The following is a 16,245-nucleotide window of genomic DNA, read 5'->3' on the forward strand; positions in this document are numbered from 1 at the left end:
CAGGTATTCCTTTACCTTAATTTCTGCTGGTTTATAATAACGTCGTGTTTTGTCCTCCAGTGCTGTTCTGTACCCATCTCTCAGAAATCTTTTAAACCCATATTTTCCTTTCAATTTTCTAATAATTTTATCTAGTGTTTGACTGAACAAAACGTCATCATCCAAAGCAAATGCAGGATAACTAAGACAGGGCAAAAGTGCTGCATCGGTATTCTGTAGAAGGAGAGGGAGAAATAGCACATTACAAATTTAATTTAATCTCTGACAATTATTTGATGCACATACAAAGACTGTTTAACTTACTAAGTGAAATATACATTTGGAACATTATCAAAATCATAGTACTAATATATTAAAATAGTGTGCAAAATAAGACTTCTACAGATGTATAAGGATAAACTACAGACCAAATATTCAGATATATGACTTAAAAGAGAACTCATTTAACTCAAAATCTGACCTGCTTTACAGTTGATAATCTGCAGGGATAAGTGAACACATTCTAGAACTTTGTGGTTTTAGAAACAAAAAACATCTTCCAGGTTATTCCTGGAAGGAACACAAACATTTGGGTATCCTATACTCAAAAAGAATCACAAACATTTTATAAAGGTGCAATGCTAAGAAGTAACTATGATTAAATCATCATTTCTGAAAAGATTTTTCAGGAATACTCCTCAGGTGCTGTAACAAACAAGCCTATCTGATTTACAATTAAGGTGATAAGGGAATAATTTCAGGAAAAAATGAGAGTAGCATTTCTCAAGAACCACGTGCAACAATCATGAAATAAAAACACAAGAAAAATTACTAACTAGTGCATCACCACTACAGGTAAGATTAGAGAAACACAAAAAAAGCAGTTTTAATTCTTATGTCACACTCTGTTTTGTTATTCCTTTATTCTGATATATCTAAGATATTCAAACATTTAAAATACCGTATTTTTGCCAATATCATTGACGTGAACCCATAAAGGAAAAAAACAAGGGACACAAAGGTTGCTTCTCTAGCATAACTTATGAAACCAGCTTCTGTTGGAATATTTCAAGTCTCCAGCAAATAATAAACAGCAAAAGAGTTCTAAGAGGCTATTAGACTGTAAAAAAAAAAGTAGCTGACAGTGCCTTTTATTTTAATTACCCAGTATTACAACTCTGCTATAATTCTTCTACACAACGAGTAAACTATTAATGTTGAAGATTAACAGTCTGTTTCACGAACAAAAATGCTATTATATCCCAGAATGAACCAAAAAGCAGTAGAACTCTATTATCAGTCATTTTAAAATACTGATTTTCAAAAACCAAATTTACCTTTGACACAGTACCAAAATAGATTTTTTTTTTTTTTAATTAAGCTATACTTTAGTCACTTAGATTTACTCACTGAGGAAATACTACTTTGAAACAGTAGCTTATAATAATAAGAAATCCTCCATATTCAGCAATTCATGAAAAGCCAACCTTAAAGGCTGCTTTTCTAGACAAAAGAAGGAATTAAAACTAAAATACAGTGTTTCAAAATGCAGGCACTGAATGTATAGTGGAAACTAGGCCAAAACAAAGACACTCACCAAGACTGCAAACCCTACTTAAGTTACTGCAGATCATTATTATTTTAAATTTTATTTTTAAATTGTTTAGAAAGCTACCAACAGGCTACCATTTTAACCTAAATACTCATAAAATAAAGAACGCCATCGTGATTCCACTTCAGAGAAACAACTACATCACAGTGACATTTAAGAAGCAGAAATTTAACATGTTCCCAGCAAATTCCTATCTTCATTAAGCAGAACATAATGGCCATCATAGAACTAAGAATTATGTTCATATTCATTTATTTTCTCCACACTCTGTTGAGGTGAATTTCATTTAATTACTTACATGAGACCTTGACTCTCGGGGTAGCAATGAGCATAGAGTCTGTCTGTTACGGTTATGGGCATCAAAATCCACAAATATAACAGACCAAGAGCAGCCCTGTAAACAGAACATTAAATTTATTTAAGGGGAAGGGAAGAAAGGTTAGCATATCCTGGTGAAACTAACTGGTTCTTTGTTTTATTTGGGTTATGTTGCAATAATCTGGTAGCTGGTAATTTTATTCAGAAAATGTACCACAACATCAAGTTGAAAACATTTTCAATTTTCAAATGTATTTAAATATAGCCAAAATTAGATGGTTTTATCTACTAGTGATTATGAATCATATGATTCTTTCAAGCTGTGAACTCTTCCACTAATTCTTGAAAAACAATGGCTGTACTAAGGACAAACAGAAAAGCCGTTGTCCCTCTCTGCGACTGCAGGAAACGTTCCAAATAGTGATGTTGAATATTTCCTTACAAGTCGGTTACAACACAAATTGCATATTCACCTGAGGAAAGGACTTCCATAGCAAAGAAAAAGGACCTGCTTTTCAGCCATTGTAAGGTCTAGGGAGTAGATGTTGATAACATAGCGAACCCATTTCCCAGTAAAAGTCTGTAATTTTACACTGTATCTCTCCGTCAGCTTTTTGATACTTCCTGAAACACTCAGAAAAATTCCCATAGCTGAGATACTGTTTAAACAGAATCCACAGCATTTAAAAGTATTATCAGTAGGCAATTTCTTGGAAACTCAATGCAGTTTGTTAATGAATGGGTATCTTCATATATGTTGTAACTGATCATCAATCTCAATATCACTATCCCATTGGAAGACACATTTGACACTGAACTCATTCCATTACTGTCATAAATACCATACCATAAATCTTCATGAATTCACCAAATCTCTCCTCAAAAGCAGTCAGTTTCTTTGGTATAATATGCTCTTCCGAAGACTGTTCTGGAATCCACCCTCTCTAATTAATAAAAACTTTAATTTCCAGCTAAGTTCCTATATAACTAACTAACCACCCTTCTTTGTGTGCTAGTACTAGTATCCATTTATTTGGCTTTCCAAACAGAGGTTTTTTCATACTCTTTACCCACACTCTAATTATACATAGCTATCATACAAATACTCAGTTTTTGCCTTGCTAGGCTAACCAAAACATGTTTTTCCACTGTCCTCATGGAAAATAATCTCTCTATTCTCTTAATCATTCTAGCAAGATATACTGAATAGTGCTGAGATAAGAATGTACATAAATAATCACATTTGCTTTGATGACTTGTTATTCTCCTACTTTCTTCTTAATCCAGATTCTGATCATTCACAAATCTCTAAATTCATCTACAAACTCTGAATATAATCTGTCTACACGTGTGAACGTGCAGTTTTAAAACTGGTGCTTCAGTAAAGGATTCTTCGGGGATTCAAAAGCAGACTAATTTTCATTTCATAAAACCACAGGCATCTTGTTTTACAAATGAACTATTTTTCACTTCTCTAAAGATTGTAAGTTCTGTAGTAAGGACACCTTACAAAGACTTGGGATTTTTTTTAACATATAATTTTTTCCACAAACTAATATAGGACATGTAGCTCATATACAAACAATTGATTATACTATGACTAGGTCAAACTTGAAACGGTGTTCATCTTGTCGCTAGCAGTCCCATTTTAGTGCATACATGCATGCACCATGCACTTAATTCATTAGCTCATTAACTCACACTGCCAGCAAATGCACAGCTTCTATGTACTTTTTTTGCTGATATGTAATTTTTTCTAAAAGGTATTGTAGCTAAAATGGAATTCTTATATTATCAATACAAATTCTAAGCTATTTATACTCCGTGATACTCTGAAACCTGAGGTTTGGATTAAGCATATCAAGCCCACAAAAAGATACAATGAGTTACAGTATAGAATCATAGAATTGTTACGCTTGGAAAAGACCCTTAAGATCATCGAGTCCAACCGTTAACCTAGCACTGCCAAGTCCATCACTATACCATGTCCTCAAGCACCACGTCTATCCGTCTTTTAAATACCTCCAAGGTGGGGACTCAACCACTTCCCTGGGCAGCCTGGTCCAATGCCTGACCACCCTTTCGGTGAAGAAGTTTTTCCTAATAGCCAACCTAAACCTCCCCTGGCGCAGCTTGGGGCCATTTCCTCTCGTCCTTGTTACCAGGGAGAAGAGACTGAACCCCACCGCACTACAGCCTCCTTTCAGGTAGTTGTAGAGAGCAATGAGGTCTCCCCTCAGCCTCCTCTTCTCCAGACTAAACAACCCCAGTTCCCTCAGCCGCTCCTCCTAAGACTTGTGCTCTAGAGCCTTCACCAGCTTCGCTGCCCTTCTCTGGACACACAACACAGTACTTTCAGTAGTGATGATTCTAAAGTGATTAAGTAAAAACATAAACTGAAATGCAATCAGTTCACACTGCATCCGAAATTAAAAAAAACAAAACAAAACAAAAAAAACCCACACCAAGCAAAAAACTCAAAAAACCTCACAGAACTTCTACAGTTCTTCCATACAAACTTCAGCAGAACTTCGGATGATACAATGATTTCAGGATCTGGCTACAATCAATGCACAGTTAAGGATTATAACAGGATTCTTATGCCAATGTCATACATATGAACTACTTCATATGGATTTACAACTATTGTTTCAGAGATATAAAATACATTGGGAATAAATTTCAGAAATTTAGCATAGGATATAAAGCAAAATAATGAGAAACTAAATAGCTTATCTGTTATATTAAAAATTCTCTTCTCAATGTGTAAATACATCTTTTAATGAGGGAACATTAGGATTACAGCTTGCCTGTATTTTTCTAACTCCTACTTTTTATGAAATACTTCTGGTATGATGGAGATGAAAATGAACATCATTTAAAAACCATGAATGTACTCCTTTTTACATTAAAGCATGTAAAATTCAGATTAAACAAAAAGCCAATCATTTTTCAATTCATAATTATTCTTTATATTATCTGTCACCTAGAAAGTATAGCAAAGGATGCATTAAAATTATCTGAACACCAGTTAAGCAGTGCTTTGTTACAGAACAAAAAGTAGTATGATTTCTTACAGAAATACCTTCTTTTTTAAGGTTTTCTAGAATCCAGGGAGGGAGGGAAGGAACAGTTTAATGTGAATGTCAACAATAAGTGACCTTTATTTTGTCTTCTCTGGGTGCATCCATGAAAGCACAGGGAAACTGCCCTATCATGATATACTCAAAGATATATAACACACATGCATGTGTGAGAGCACAGCTACAACACTACATATTTGTATTTATTAGTCTCTTCCAGCATCCACAGCGTGAGTGGAAAAATCTGCACGGAAAGGCTGAGCAGTCTGCTGTCCCCAGCAATGATTTATGCAGGCTGCACTGGTGTAGTTGCATGTGCAAATAAGTTCCTCTTGAGGGGCTCAGCAGGATTTCTCAAAGCGACTGGAACACAGCTGGAGCTAAGCACAAAGGCAAACTCCGCTGCAGACTGAAGGTCAAAATGGTTTCTGTTTATGCTAAGTATCTTGGAAATAAGCTCTAAAAGCATTTAAACTGGTTTTGCTTCAGCAATTTATTCATCCATTTCAGAATTTAGTAAAAAATCATTTGAAAAAAACCCCAGCAGACGCATTTACTGGTGCTCGAGACTGTTGGGAAGGTAAAGACTGTAGATTTCTGAAATACTGACAATGTGTGTATAATGTCTGATCATTAAGATCCTTACTAGCTCCCCGTTCTTAACGCATAATGTTAGTTTTTAAAATGTATGTAAAGTAAACCAAAACTAGACCAAATGGCTAAGTCTTTTTGAAACAGTGTACTTGTGTTTGCATAAAGAGCACTTTCATCAGCAGTCATCAATATTTCCTGAGGAGTGGATTCTAAACAGAACAAGTGTATTGTACCACAGTACTAGCACAGCTATATAGATGCAAAAAACCCACCCCAAAACCACAGAAAACCTCCACAGCCAAAAGAGCCCACCATGAATAGACAGCCCCAAAAAATGTAATGGGTGCCTGAGTCTAGAGAGTCAGAAATCCTTGTTTAGGAGGATCTCCTGGTTTATGCCATAAGATAAAGAAGGGTCTAATAATAGTAAGTGGTATAGCTTTTCATCAATAGATAAGATTGTTTAATAGATTGTACTTTTACGTCAGTTGCTCACTATTTAAAACAAATTGTAACTTACGTTTTTCATCCCAGGCACCTGAACAGCTCTAAGAAGTTTAACAGTTGTTTTTATGTGAATAAACTATAAGGGAGAACTTTTTGTCCAGTAGTGCTAATAATTATTTTATATGACTGTTCCGATCCATATCTTCCATTTTACCAACAGAAAAATGGAGACACAAATAACTAAGAAGGTTTTAATAAATCAAGCAGTACAGAAAGGAACTTGGAACATAATTTGGACTGTCTCCCAGTCACACTTTTACAGTTGACCTAGCTTATACTCATTAGCTCACACAGAGTACCTGAAAATTCCCCTTATTCACCATTTACCATGTTACCCTTTATATCTTCTCTCCTTTGTACTATTTTCTTTATGGCAAACTGGTGCATTTAACCAAGTTTCTTAAAGTTGTATATTTGAAACAGACAAGTATCACACTCAAAGTCAGCTCCATCTGACTTACAAGACAAAAGGAGAGCACAGGTATCACAGAAAGAGAAAAAAAAAAAACACAATAAAAATCCTATCTTGAAGCCCGCAAGAATATACAGAAACTTTACTCAAAAAATATACAAATAGTACTTCAAGTCAAGGTCACAATATAAAATTATTAAAACTCAAAAGGATCATATACTGCCTAACTGCAGAAAAAAATAGGTAAGTATAAAAATAAGCCACTCATGTAAATCCATGTCATTTTTTTAAACTAAGTTTCAAATGTTACTCAACCCTAAGAAGAGATAAAGCACGTTTCATTGACTAATGTTTACTTCTTATGAAACACAGACATTTGGGCATGTGAGCAAGGTCCATCAGTTACAAGTCAAAAAGGATGAAAGCTTCCAAGAAAACAGTGCAATATGGAAAGCTTTACTTCGGGTACCGAGCTCACCGCTTTGTGGCTTGACCAGCCTATCCTCCCTTCCACACAACTTACAGACAAAACTCATCAGCAAGTTTTGTAAGTATTTCTACACACACTTGGTGCTATCCAACTTTCTTTTTAGCTGCACTTCTACTCTTCATTTCCATTCATTAATAACACCAATAGCTTGACAATGGCATATCTCTTCCATTTGTAAATGTTCTAGACCATTAATCTGGAAGAGCATTCTTTTATTTTAGCTATAGACTACTGTAGGTATAACACCTAAATAAAGATGCACCTAGAAGGGGAATACAAGTCAGAGAAAAATCTAAGAAAAGGTTTGCTTTCTTAGTTGATCCAAGCCACGTGAGAGGATGGGAAAAGAAAAGATTTTTACCACTATGCAACATATTGAAATTAAAACCCAATAAAACAGTGGATTATGTACAAGTAGCTTGTTTAAAGCGTTGATCAGAAGTCACATGAAGGAAGACGACAGAAGGTAGAGGTATACTGTACTACAGTCAAGAGACAAAATTCTGAAAGAAAAACGTTTATGGCATCCAAGTCCTTTTTCAGAATAACCTGCAATCATTTTAGTTTGTGTTGTTGTTTCTTTGGCTGGTTTTTTTTTTTTTTAAAGAAAAAGAAGTAATTCTTGATAGTAAGGGCACTAATGATTTTTTTATCAGACAAATTCTGTACCTGAAACAGGATCAATCAGTTTGCAAACTAACTTTTTTAAAAACTGGAATCTAACAAACTGCGCTAGATATTTCTAAATATCCTCTGATCCACAATGTAAATCATTGCTGCTAAAAAAAAAAAAAAGGACAGAAAACAAACATTTTTATTACCTGATTTCCAAAGAGATTGAAGCCATTAATTGCTTCTAAAGCTGCTTTTGCCAGCCCCACGGAGCTGAGGAAAAAACAAAACAAAAACAAAAAAACAGAGGTATCATAATTCAAGGCCAGACTAAAATTTAACACATTTAACATCTTTCAGAGCTATGATCTTTTCTTGATTTGAATTTTGTGCTTAACCTTATGTTAATAAAACAATGATGCAGCAAATTTGGGGTTGTTTTCTGGTGGATTTTTGGTTGTTTTATTTTAAAAATACTTTTCAGCATTTTTATTTGTCTTCAAATGTCAGAGACCATCTGGAAAAAGCACTACTGCTCTCACCTTGCTACTAGACATCTGGCATTATGTATTTCAAGGTCTTGCTAATAGTGTATTAACAGAGGATTTACTTCAGCACAATTTTTCAACCCAGCTCTCAAGCATTAAACTATAAAAGACTGATTTCTGACTAGCTTTCAATATAGTAAAAGAACTCATCAATCTGGATTCAGAAAAGGAGGATTTTCTGACGTCAACCATATAGTGAAAGGTCTTTTATGTCACTTACTCCATGACTACTATCCATCACGAAGAAAACAAGACCCACAAATACTACCAACAAGCTTTCAAGTTAGCAAGTTCATGTTTAAAGGTATTAAGCACTAGTTGTATCTACTAAAATCACTAATCATTGTATAATTTTTAAATCAAATTATATACTAAAATATAATTTATTACTGATCGTGAAAATTACATAGTACACATAAAAATATATACAGGAAGACTTTTACAAGGCTGTCTCATTTTAAAAAATGTAGTCTTAAAAAAAAAAAACATAACAAGCATTCCCTCTCAACGCACACACACTTTTGATGATTTTTTCTTTAAAGAAAAGCTCAAGATAAGCTAATTGAACTCTACATGCATTTGACAGGTTCATATGAAATTTGAAGTATGACAGAGGGTAGAATTTTGAAATATTCTTTTAAAGAATACATAATTATAGATAGGCCAACTTCACGTGTCCACTCAACTACAATAAAGAGCTAAAGCATTAACATACAAATAAAATGCTAAATTTTTGCACATTACAAAATTCTAGATGTTAAGGTCACAGGGCATCAAAAAGTAAGACATTAAACAAGCTAGTTCCCAACACTGCTAGAGTTTAAAAGTGTAATATACAACGCTACCAGATTTCTGACAGTTCTACAATTGAATATAAGCATTCAAAGCAGGGAAAGGACTTTGGACTGCTTACTAAGTGGTCACATAAAAGTACAGGTACTACAAATACTACAGAAGTCTAGCTAAAAAAACAAACACCTTTTACAATCTCTGAGGCTATCTGGTAAAACAGATTCAGAGCATCCCACAAAACAAAGCCTAGTGTAATTCTTCCAATTCTATTCATAAAACTAAAACTTTAAATTATGCATTTGTCTCCACTCAACTACAGTGCCTCTGACCAATGCATCTTTATTTGTCTCTGCTTCATTTCTATACAAACTACAACAATGATTTATTGACTTCAGTGACACCCCATGTGCTCTCCCTAAATGTCTGTCCTGGTTTTGAAGCTCCTCCTTCAGAATCAAGTTTCATCTTTCTCCCTAACTGCCCGCTCTGCTCCGCTTTCCAAGTAGCTTACAATTAATTTGAAATATTTTTAGTCAAAAAACGACAAAAAATGAGAATAGAAAAGGAAGACAGCAGAATAACAGAAAAGTATAGAAGTCTACCTTGTTACCTTTAAAAGTTAACAAATCTGAAGACATGTAGCAAAAGACTGAAACAGGAAAAAGCAGAATGAATCAAGCTGACATGACAAAAGACTCAGAGGTAAAAAAAGACTGTAAGGGTAAACAAAAGTGACAGAATATAGTAGGAGGACACAGATCAACACTGCAGGAAGAAAGCCTCCAACCTCAGGAAGATAAAAATCAGTGGAAAGAAGAACTGAAAGGTTCATCTTTCCGTAAAGCCTTTCCCTCTAAGGGAGAGGAAGTTGTTGACGCTGTCCTCCGCTAACGACCATTTACATGCAGCTACCGCCTTTCTTCCAACTGGCCACAATACACAATTTGGAGAAAAACCAAACCAAACTAAACACACACACACAATACAAACAAACAAACAAAAAAAACCCAAAAACACAAAACAAAAAAAAAAGAACTCAAACATCTACACTGCTATATATAGATGCTTGAAAAGTCTGAATTTTTAAGAACTGGGAGCAGTCTGGCGAAAACAGACTATACCAATTAATTTAACAGTTTGTTTATTAGCACAGTAATTCCTTGAAATACTCTCTTTTTTTAAAAAAAAAGGACAAAAAAAAAAAAAAAAGGAGTTAAAAGTTTATATTCCTTTTTCTCCAAAACTGATGATCCACTCAGCCAACCACACTTTCCTTTTCCTTGCCATCTTTCGCTTGGGATAAAAATTACGCAGTACTGCCAAACAAGGAATGAGAAAAAAAAAAAGTTTATCAGAGGATCCGTGTGCCCCGATAACATGAGAACACTGACAGAGAGACAGTCATGACTGTGAAAAATTAAAGTATCCATAAGAGTCTGAGGGCTGCACTCCACTTGCAGGGAAATAGTAAAATTAACAACAGTTAAGAATACGTACTTGCTGAACAGGACAGCCCTAGATATTTTGTTTATAAAAATAATTAATGAAGTAACACTGAGTTAGGAAAAATATTCAGAAAAGAATCACTAATAATCCCCAACTTCTGTGTAAGAGAGCTGTGATTGTACTGACAAATAACGGCGCTATCCGGCCCAAAAAACTTACAGCAACCAAACTGTCAGAAAACTGCAAACAGGGACTGTGCTTTAACCTTAATTCTTCTATACTCTATGCGGCATTTTGGGATCAGAGCAAACTTTTTACCTTACTGTAAATAAACTGCTTTGCACTATTTACTCATGTAAAATACTGAATTTCAAATGTTTACTACCTAATCCATATTTTCAAGATGGGAGCTGATTATGATTACACAGACAATATTGAAAATAATTATAAAAACTCAGTCCAGAGTTATAGAATGTGTTTACTTTAAGTACTGTTTTACCTGGGTTGGTTTTAATATAAGAAGTACTTTAGACACTGATTTCAGACTCCATCATTCTTTTTAACTATTACCAGCAGGTTTATAAACCTCCATCTTTCTTTCTGAAACATTGCCAGAAATAGTACGCATGGGATTTAATTCTAATTGGTTCAACAAGAGAAAGCTGATTAGGTTAACTAAGTTCTGCTCTGAGATGCTGCCATCAAACAGTGGTGAAACCCCTGAGTTTCGGTATCTTCTGCTGATGAAAGCTTTTGTTACTGGAGAATGTGATGAAGGAATAAACTGAACTCAGAAGTGTTGTAAATATGATTATTTTTCTGGGTTTGTTTCAAATATCTAAACAAAAATGTAATTGTTCTAACAACTGCTCTATTTTAATTATCACCCAGCAACTGATCAAACTAATTGGCTTGGTGACTCAGAACAGAACTTTTCATAGGAGTTAAGCATTATTATCAAACTGCATACATAGAAAATGAAAATCAGAGAAATCCCACACCCTGAAATCTGTATCACACGTTAAAATCTCATGTTCTTCTCTTCCCTTCCAAATAACATGTCTAATACCAACAGTCAGATATTTTCAGAGTGAGGAAAAAGGTTACTGACAAAAGGTAGAGAAGTAACAGTTGTTCAACAGCAACAATCACTGGTATTCAGATAATGTAAAACTACTCACGCTATCTACAAAATAGGATGATACTGCTTGAAAAAAATCAAAGACGAATATGGATTCCTTCCTTGAAACCATTTCTATTTTACATACTCAGTCATTATTCTACAATAAAAATAATACTTACTGTAATTGATCAGTATTTTTTTTTACCTCTGGTTACTCAAAGCCCCTGCAGACTTCAGTACTCTCACAAATATTACTTGCAAATGAAAATATAAATGTCTCAACATTAAAATATTGCTTTCTTTCCCCCACCATGTAGTATTTCTTCACATTACAATGGTATATCAAGCATTGCCTTCACCATACAGACAAGTACCACTTCGATTACTAGAAGTTTCATGGGTAACTGACAGGAGGAAGTTCCTTAAAAAACAACAACAACAAAAACAGTCTGAGAGGAGCTGTAGTATCAAGGATGTCTTCAAAAGACTGGACAATCATACAACATAACACACTTCAGAACTATGATCACACTTCAGACACTTGTTTCGTTCCTACTGTTAATGCCTTCTTGTTGGGCAATTTAGAAAAGAGGTTTTATAATAAACATTATGCTCATGTCTTCCTACAGAAAATACATTCTTCATACTCTACAATTTAATAATGGAAAAAATGGACTGTTTTAACAGGATGCATTAAAGGCAAAACATATTTTAATATACATGTTCCTTCCTCCACTCAGCAGCCCACTATGAACATGCTGTGTTAACCTGATGGACTCTATGCCCAGAGAAAAAGATGCTTACTTGGAGATGGCCCCAAAACAAAGCCTAACCCAAACGCTTGCTAAAAATTCCTCTAAAAATTTCACAGGATCATAGTCGTTGGTTGGAAGGGACATATAGAACTCATCTAGTCCAACATGAAATCTCACTTGAAGCCAGATATAACCAAGACTGATTCAAGTACACCATAGCCTCACCTAGACAAGTCTCAAAAACCTCCAAGGATGGAGATTCCGTAACTTCTTTTGAGTATCCTGCTCTAGTGCTTCACTGTACTTCAAGAGAAAAGGTTTTTTCTTAATGTCCATACCGAACCTCCCCAGGTGCAATCTGTAGACCTTACTGTAGCTGTCAATTATTGTGATTTGCCATGGATTATCAAGTGCAGTCTTGCAATCATAACACTATAGGTAACATTTGACCTTGATCCATGTTTGGGGCAGGGGAAGCTGAGACTAACCTAGAGAAATTATACTTCCAGCTTGCTAAAAAAGCATTAGTAAATTCACTTAAACATCGTTCATAATTCCCAGTAACTTTTAGTTGTTAGATTTACCCTCTCAGTAAAATACCTGAGGGCAAACACTAAAATTTGCAGATTCTTAGCAACTGCTAATCAAAACATCCTTAATCCTCCTCCCATTCACAGTTTCTTGCCTCCATCCAAGAACTGTGCAGTTCAACTGGAACATCAAACACCACAGAGGATGCTAAAAAAACCTCAAACAACAAAACTAAACAAAAAAAGAAATTGCACAACAATAATAGTAATTTCGTAACTAGACAAAACAAAAATAGAACAAGGAAGGACAGCACTATAGCAATATAATACCTACACTACAGAGAAGAGCAAGATTGAGGCTCTACAGTCTTAGATTTGGAATATGAAGACACTGCACTTCGGCAGCTTCATTATTCTCACAGTACATATGGGAGATGTCAAAGACATTTTGCAGAGGTACTCAGCAAATGCCTGGAGAACAGCTTGGTCAAATGGCTACAGGACAAATTAATTTTTCAGAAGTTCAGCCGTATGGGAAGGCGATCACGCTATAATAAAAGCCGTTACAAATCTTGCCTTTGAACCAGTAAAAGACATCAATTTGCATACATCAATGAAGACCTGGTCCACAGAGTGTTTTGCTATTTATCATGTATTAGAAGTGTTTTGAACTGTACTAAGATAGAACACCAAGACTGTGTAAAGACTTAAAATATCTGCATCTTCTAACACAGGCCATAATTGGCAGTTATTATTCACGGACTTCATATTATATAATATCTTCTTTAAAAAGAAAGCCTCTTTCAATAAAAGACGAGAATTAACTTCTAATTCTGAAAACAAACACACACTAAATGTAGACTTGCAGTGTGAGTTTTAACTGCCAGGAGTACAGCATACTTAATACTGAAAGTTAAGCGACTGGTTTGGAGTCCATAATCACTGCAGACAGACATACATCATTCATGACTAGCCCTGATTACTTATAATCACTTCTTCAATTTTTTAAAAAATTTTTTAGAGCTCCCTTAGGTAGATACACCACAACAGAAGCATAAAAAAGTCTAGAGAATATTTTAGTGTACCCAGGGCTTTTCTCAATAATATCTAAATACATCTCTTGATGCATGTTCATCTTCTATTTTTTCTGATTTATGAGAACAAGGGAAATCATCTACTGACTTCCTACAGTGAAGCAGAGTATCAACATGCACACAAGGAAAGATAAATAGGGGCAATACCTGTTTCTGATAACCAAAGTCTACTTCTTAAATTAGGACCGAGCTCCATATTCCCTTTTGTGCCAGCTCAATGATCTGCTAGATTGGCTCAGTCCATCTTATAAAACTTCACCCTTAGAGAAAACAACCTATAAATGTCAGTCTAGATTAAGACAAGACAACACACCCATTTCCATCTGGTTAAAAGATGTTCAGTTTTCCCTGGAGGAAATTCACATAGTGAATAACCAGAATGCTGCAAACAACAGCAGATGCAGGAGTTTCAGTGTTCCTTTTGTGAATTTGTGCAAGGTGAGATGCAGAAGGCATTACTCATGTAATCTGGCATTTGACAATTTACAGACATAGAAGGAAGGAAAAAACCCAACAAACTAATAATGCAGATTATATAACAACAACAATGTGGAGTTTTCAGTACTGGTACTAAAGCTCTACAAAAGCCCTGAAAAAAAAATACCTAAATTAATTGTTTTGCTGCCATGACATGTAATTATATCTATAGCTTAACATACATGGCTGTATGTGAAGTAAGAAAAATTATTTCATTCTGAAATGAGAACACAGATTCATTTGGCAACATCAAAGAATGGAAGAAACACGTGTATTATTTGCAAGCCCATGACAATTATGATTATCAATGATATTTTAAAAATCCTAAGATATCCAAGCTATAGCCATTTTTATGATTAATAAAACCTCAGAAGTCAAAAAGTGAAAAAAACAATAGTAATGCTAGAAAAAGCAAGTTGTCAGATTACAGATTTGATCCTTCAAGATAGATAGCATGTGAGCAATTCCACTGAAGTGAACCAGACCACTCTAATATCAAAATATTAAAAACATTCCTAACTGTCTCATGGGACAGGGGTCAGAACACCCAGTTACTTGTAGCATCTGAAGAACCTGGAAAAGTACTTGTGCTCTAGGCTAGCCTCCACAGTGTAGAGCATCTTCCTCCCAGCATGGTGGAGATGAGAAAATCTAGATTCACGATACAACACCTTCTTAAATCAGGATATTCCTAAACATTTTTGTAAATCCAATCTACTGCACATGCCTCAAGAGTCTGAACTGTTCTGAACACAATTTTCAGAATTATATGCATGCAGCTGCACGTAATTATTGGAATTGGAATACTCAAATAGCTAAGCATCTATGTGGTTATTTCAGCATGCATATGATGATGAAATTATGCTTCACACTTTCCCAAAATACATCTCTTAGTCTTTAGAGAACCTTAATTTAGTTCAAACAGTATTTTAATGCATTATTATTTTTAGCTCATCCCATGAATTCTTTTTATTCATATCACATTTATCTGCTTTGACTGAAAGAGCTACATTTGCTCACCTACCTTGAATGCAGCTCTGGACTGCCATTGTTGTATTTACTTCCTCTCTCCCAGACACCAAAATCTGGTACACGATAGGCTCTTTCCACGCAAAACACAAGATTTTGAATGAAGGACACCTATAGGAAAGAAAGAAAGGAAAGTGACTGCAAGAAAATGCAAGCATATTTTCTTTTGTTCATTTTTTCCAAGAAGTCAACATTGTTTTTCCTCAGCCATCATAACTGTGCCTTCCATCCTTCCCCCCCCCCCCAGAAAAGGATGTTCCCAAGTTCAGACATTCTCTTTAAAACCAGTTTTTAATCTGTCCCAAATTAGGTGATGATGTGATTTACACAAAAGTCCCTACAAAGCCAGAGACAGAAATTATTTCATATTCAAGACACATATTTGAAGAGCTCAAGAAAGGTGGTATTTTGATCTTTTAAAAAAGATTTGTCATAAAAACAACATCAGAGAGCAAAAGAATTTAAATCGTACAAGATTAGGACACAGAAATCTTGGTACTATTTCTTAATTCATTTTAAGAGAATTGATATGTCAAAGTTTTATTATATTAGCTCCAAATAATACATACTTATGCAGATTCAAACACATTCTTTCATAAACACAAATAAAACTCTGAACCAATTTATTATAATTAAAATCTCCTCTTGGATCAACATGTTTCAACTGAATACTAAGGTATTTAAGGGTATTTTAAGGTATTTAAGGTATTTTAAGGATATTTAACTATAGCCAGGGACTTATTGAAGCAGATACTTTCTCCTCATTTACACTGTTGACAGAAACATTTGGAGTTGCTCGATTGTAAAAAAGTTAAATTGATGATAAATTTTACAGTTCACCTCA

General features: G+C 34.7%; 1 protein-coding gene across 5 annotated transcripts in view; it reads right to left on the minus strand.

The window, feature by feature from the left end:
• The window catches only part of PHKB (phosphorylase kinase regulatory subunit beta), an 85,784-nt gene that overhangs the window by 48,065 nt on the left and 21,474 nt on the right, over positions 1 to 16,245 (minus strand). For all 5 annotated transcript variants that reach the window (XM_082320771.1, XM_082320767.1, XM_082320768.1 and 2 more), the window contains 4 exons: positions 15,397 to 15,512; positions 7,817 to 7,880; positions 1,890 to 1,985; positions 16 to 213 (listed from right to left, as the gene is read on the minus strand). In XM_082320771.1, the coding sequence (XP_082176897.1) occupies positions 16 to 213; positions 1,890 to 1,985; positions 7,817 to 7,880; positions 15,397 to 15,512 (474 nt within the window). The remainder of the gene's footprint in view (positions 1 to 15; positions 214 to 1,889; positions 1,986 to 7,816; positions 7,881 to 15,396; positions 15,513 to 16,245) is intronic.

Source organism: Platalea leucorodia, assembly GCF_965183815.1.
Source record: "Platalea leucorodia genome assembly, chromosome: 8".
Lineage (NCBI taxonomy): Eukaryota > Metazoa > Chordata > Aves > Pelecaniformes > Threskiornithidae > Platalea > Platalea leucorodia.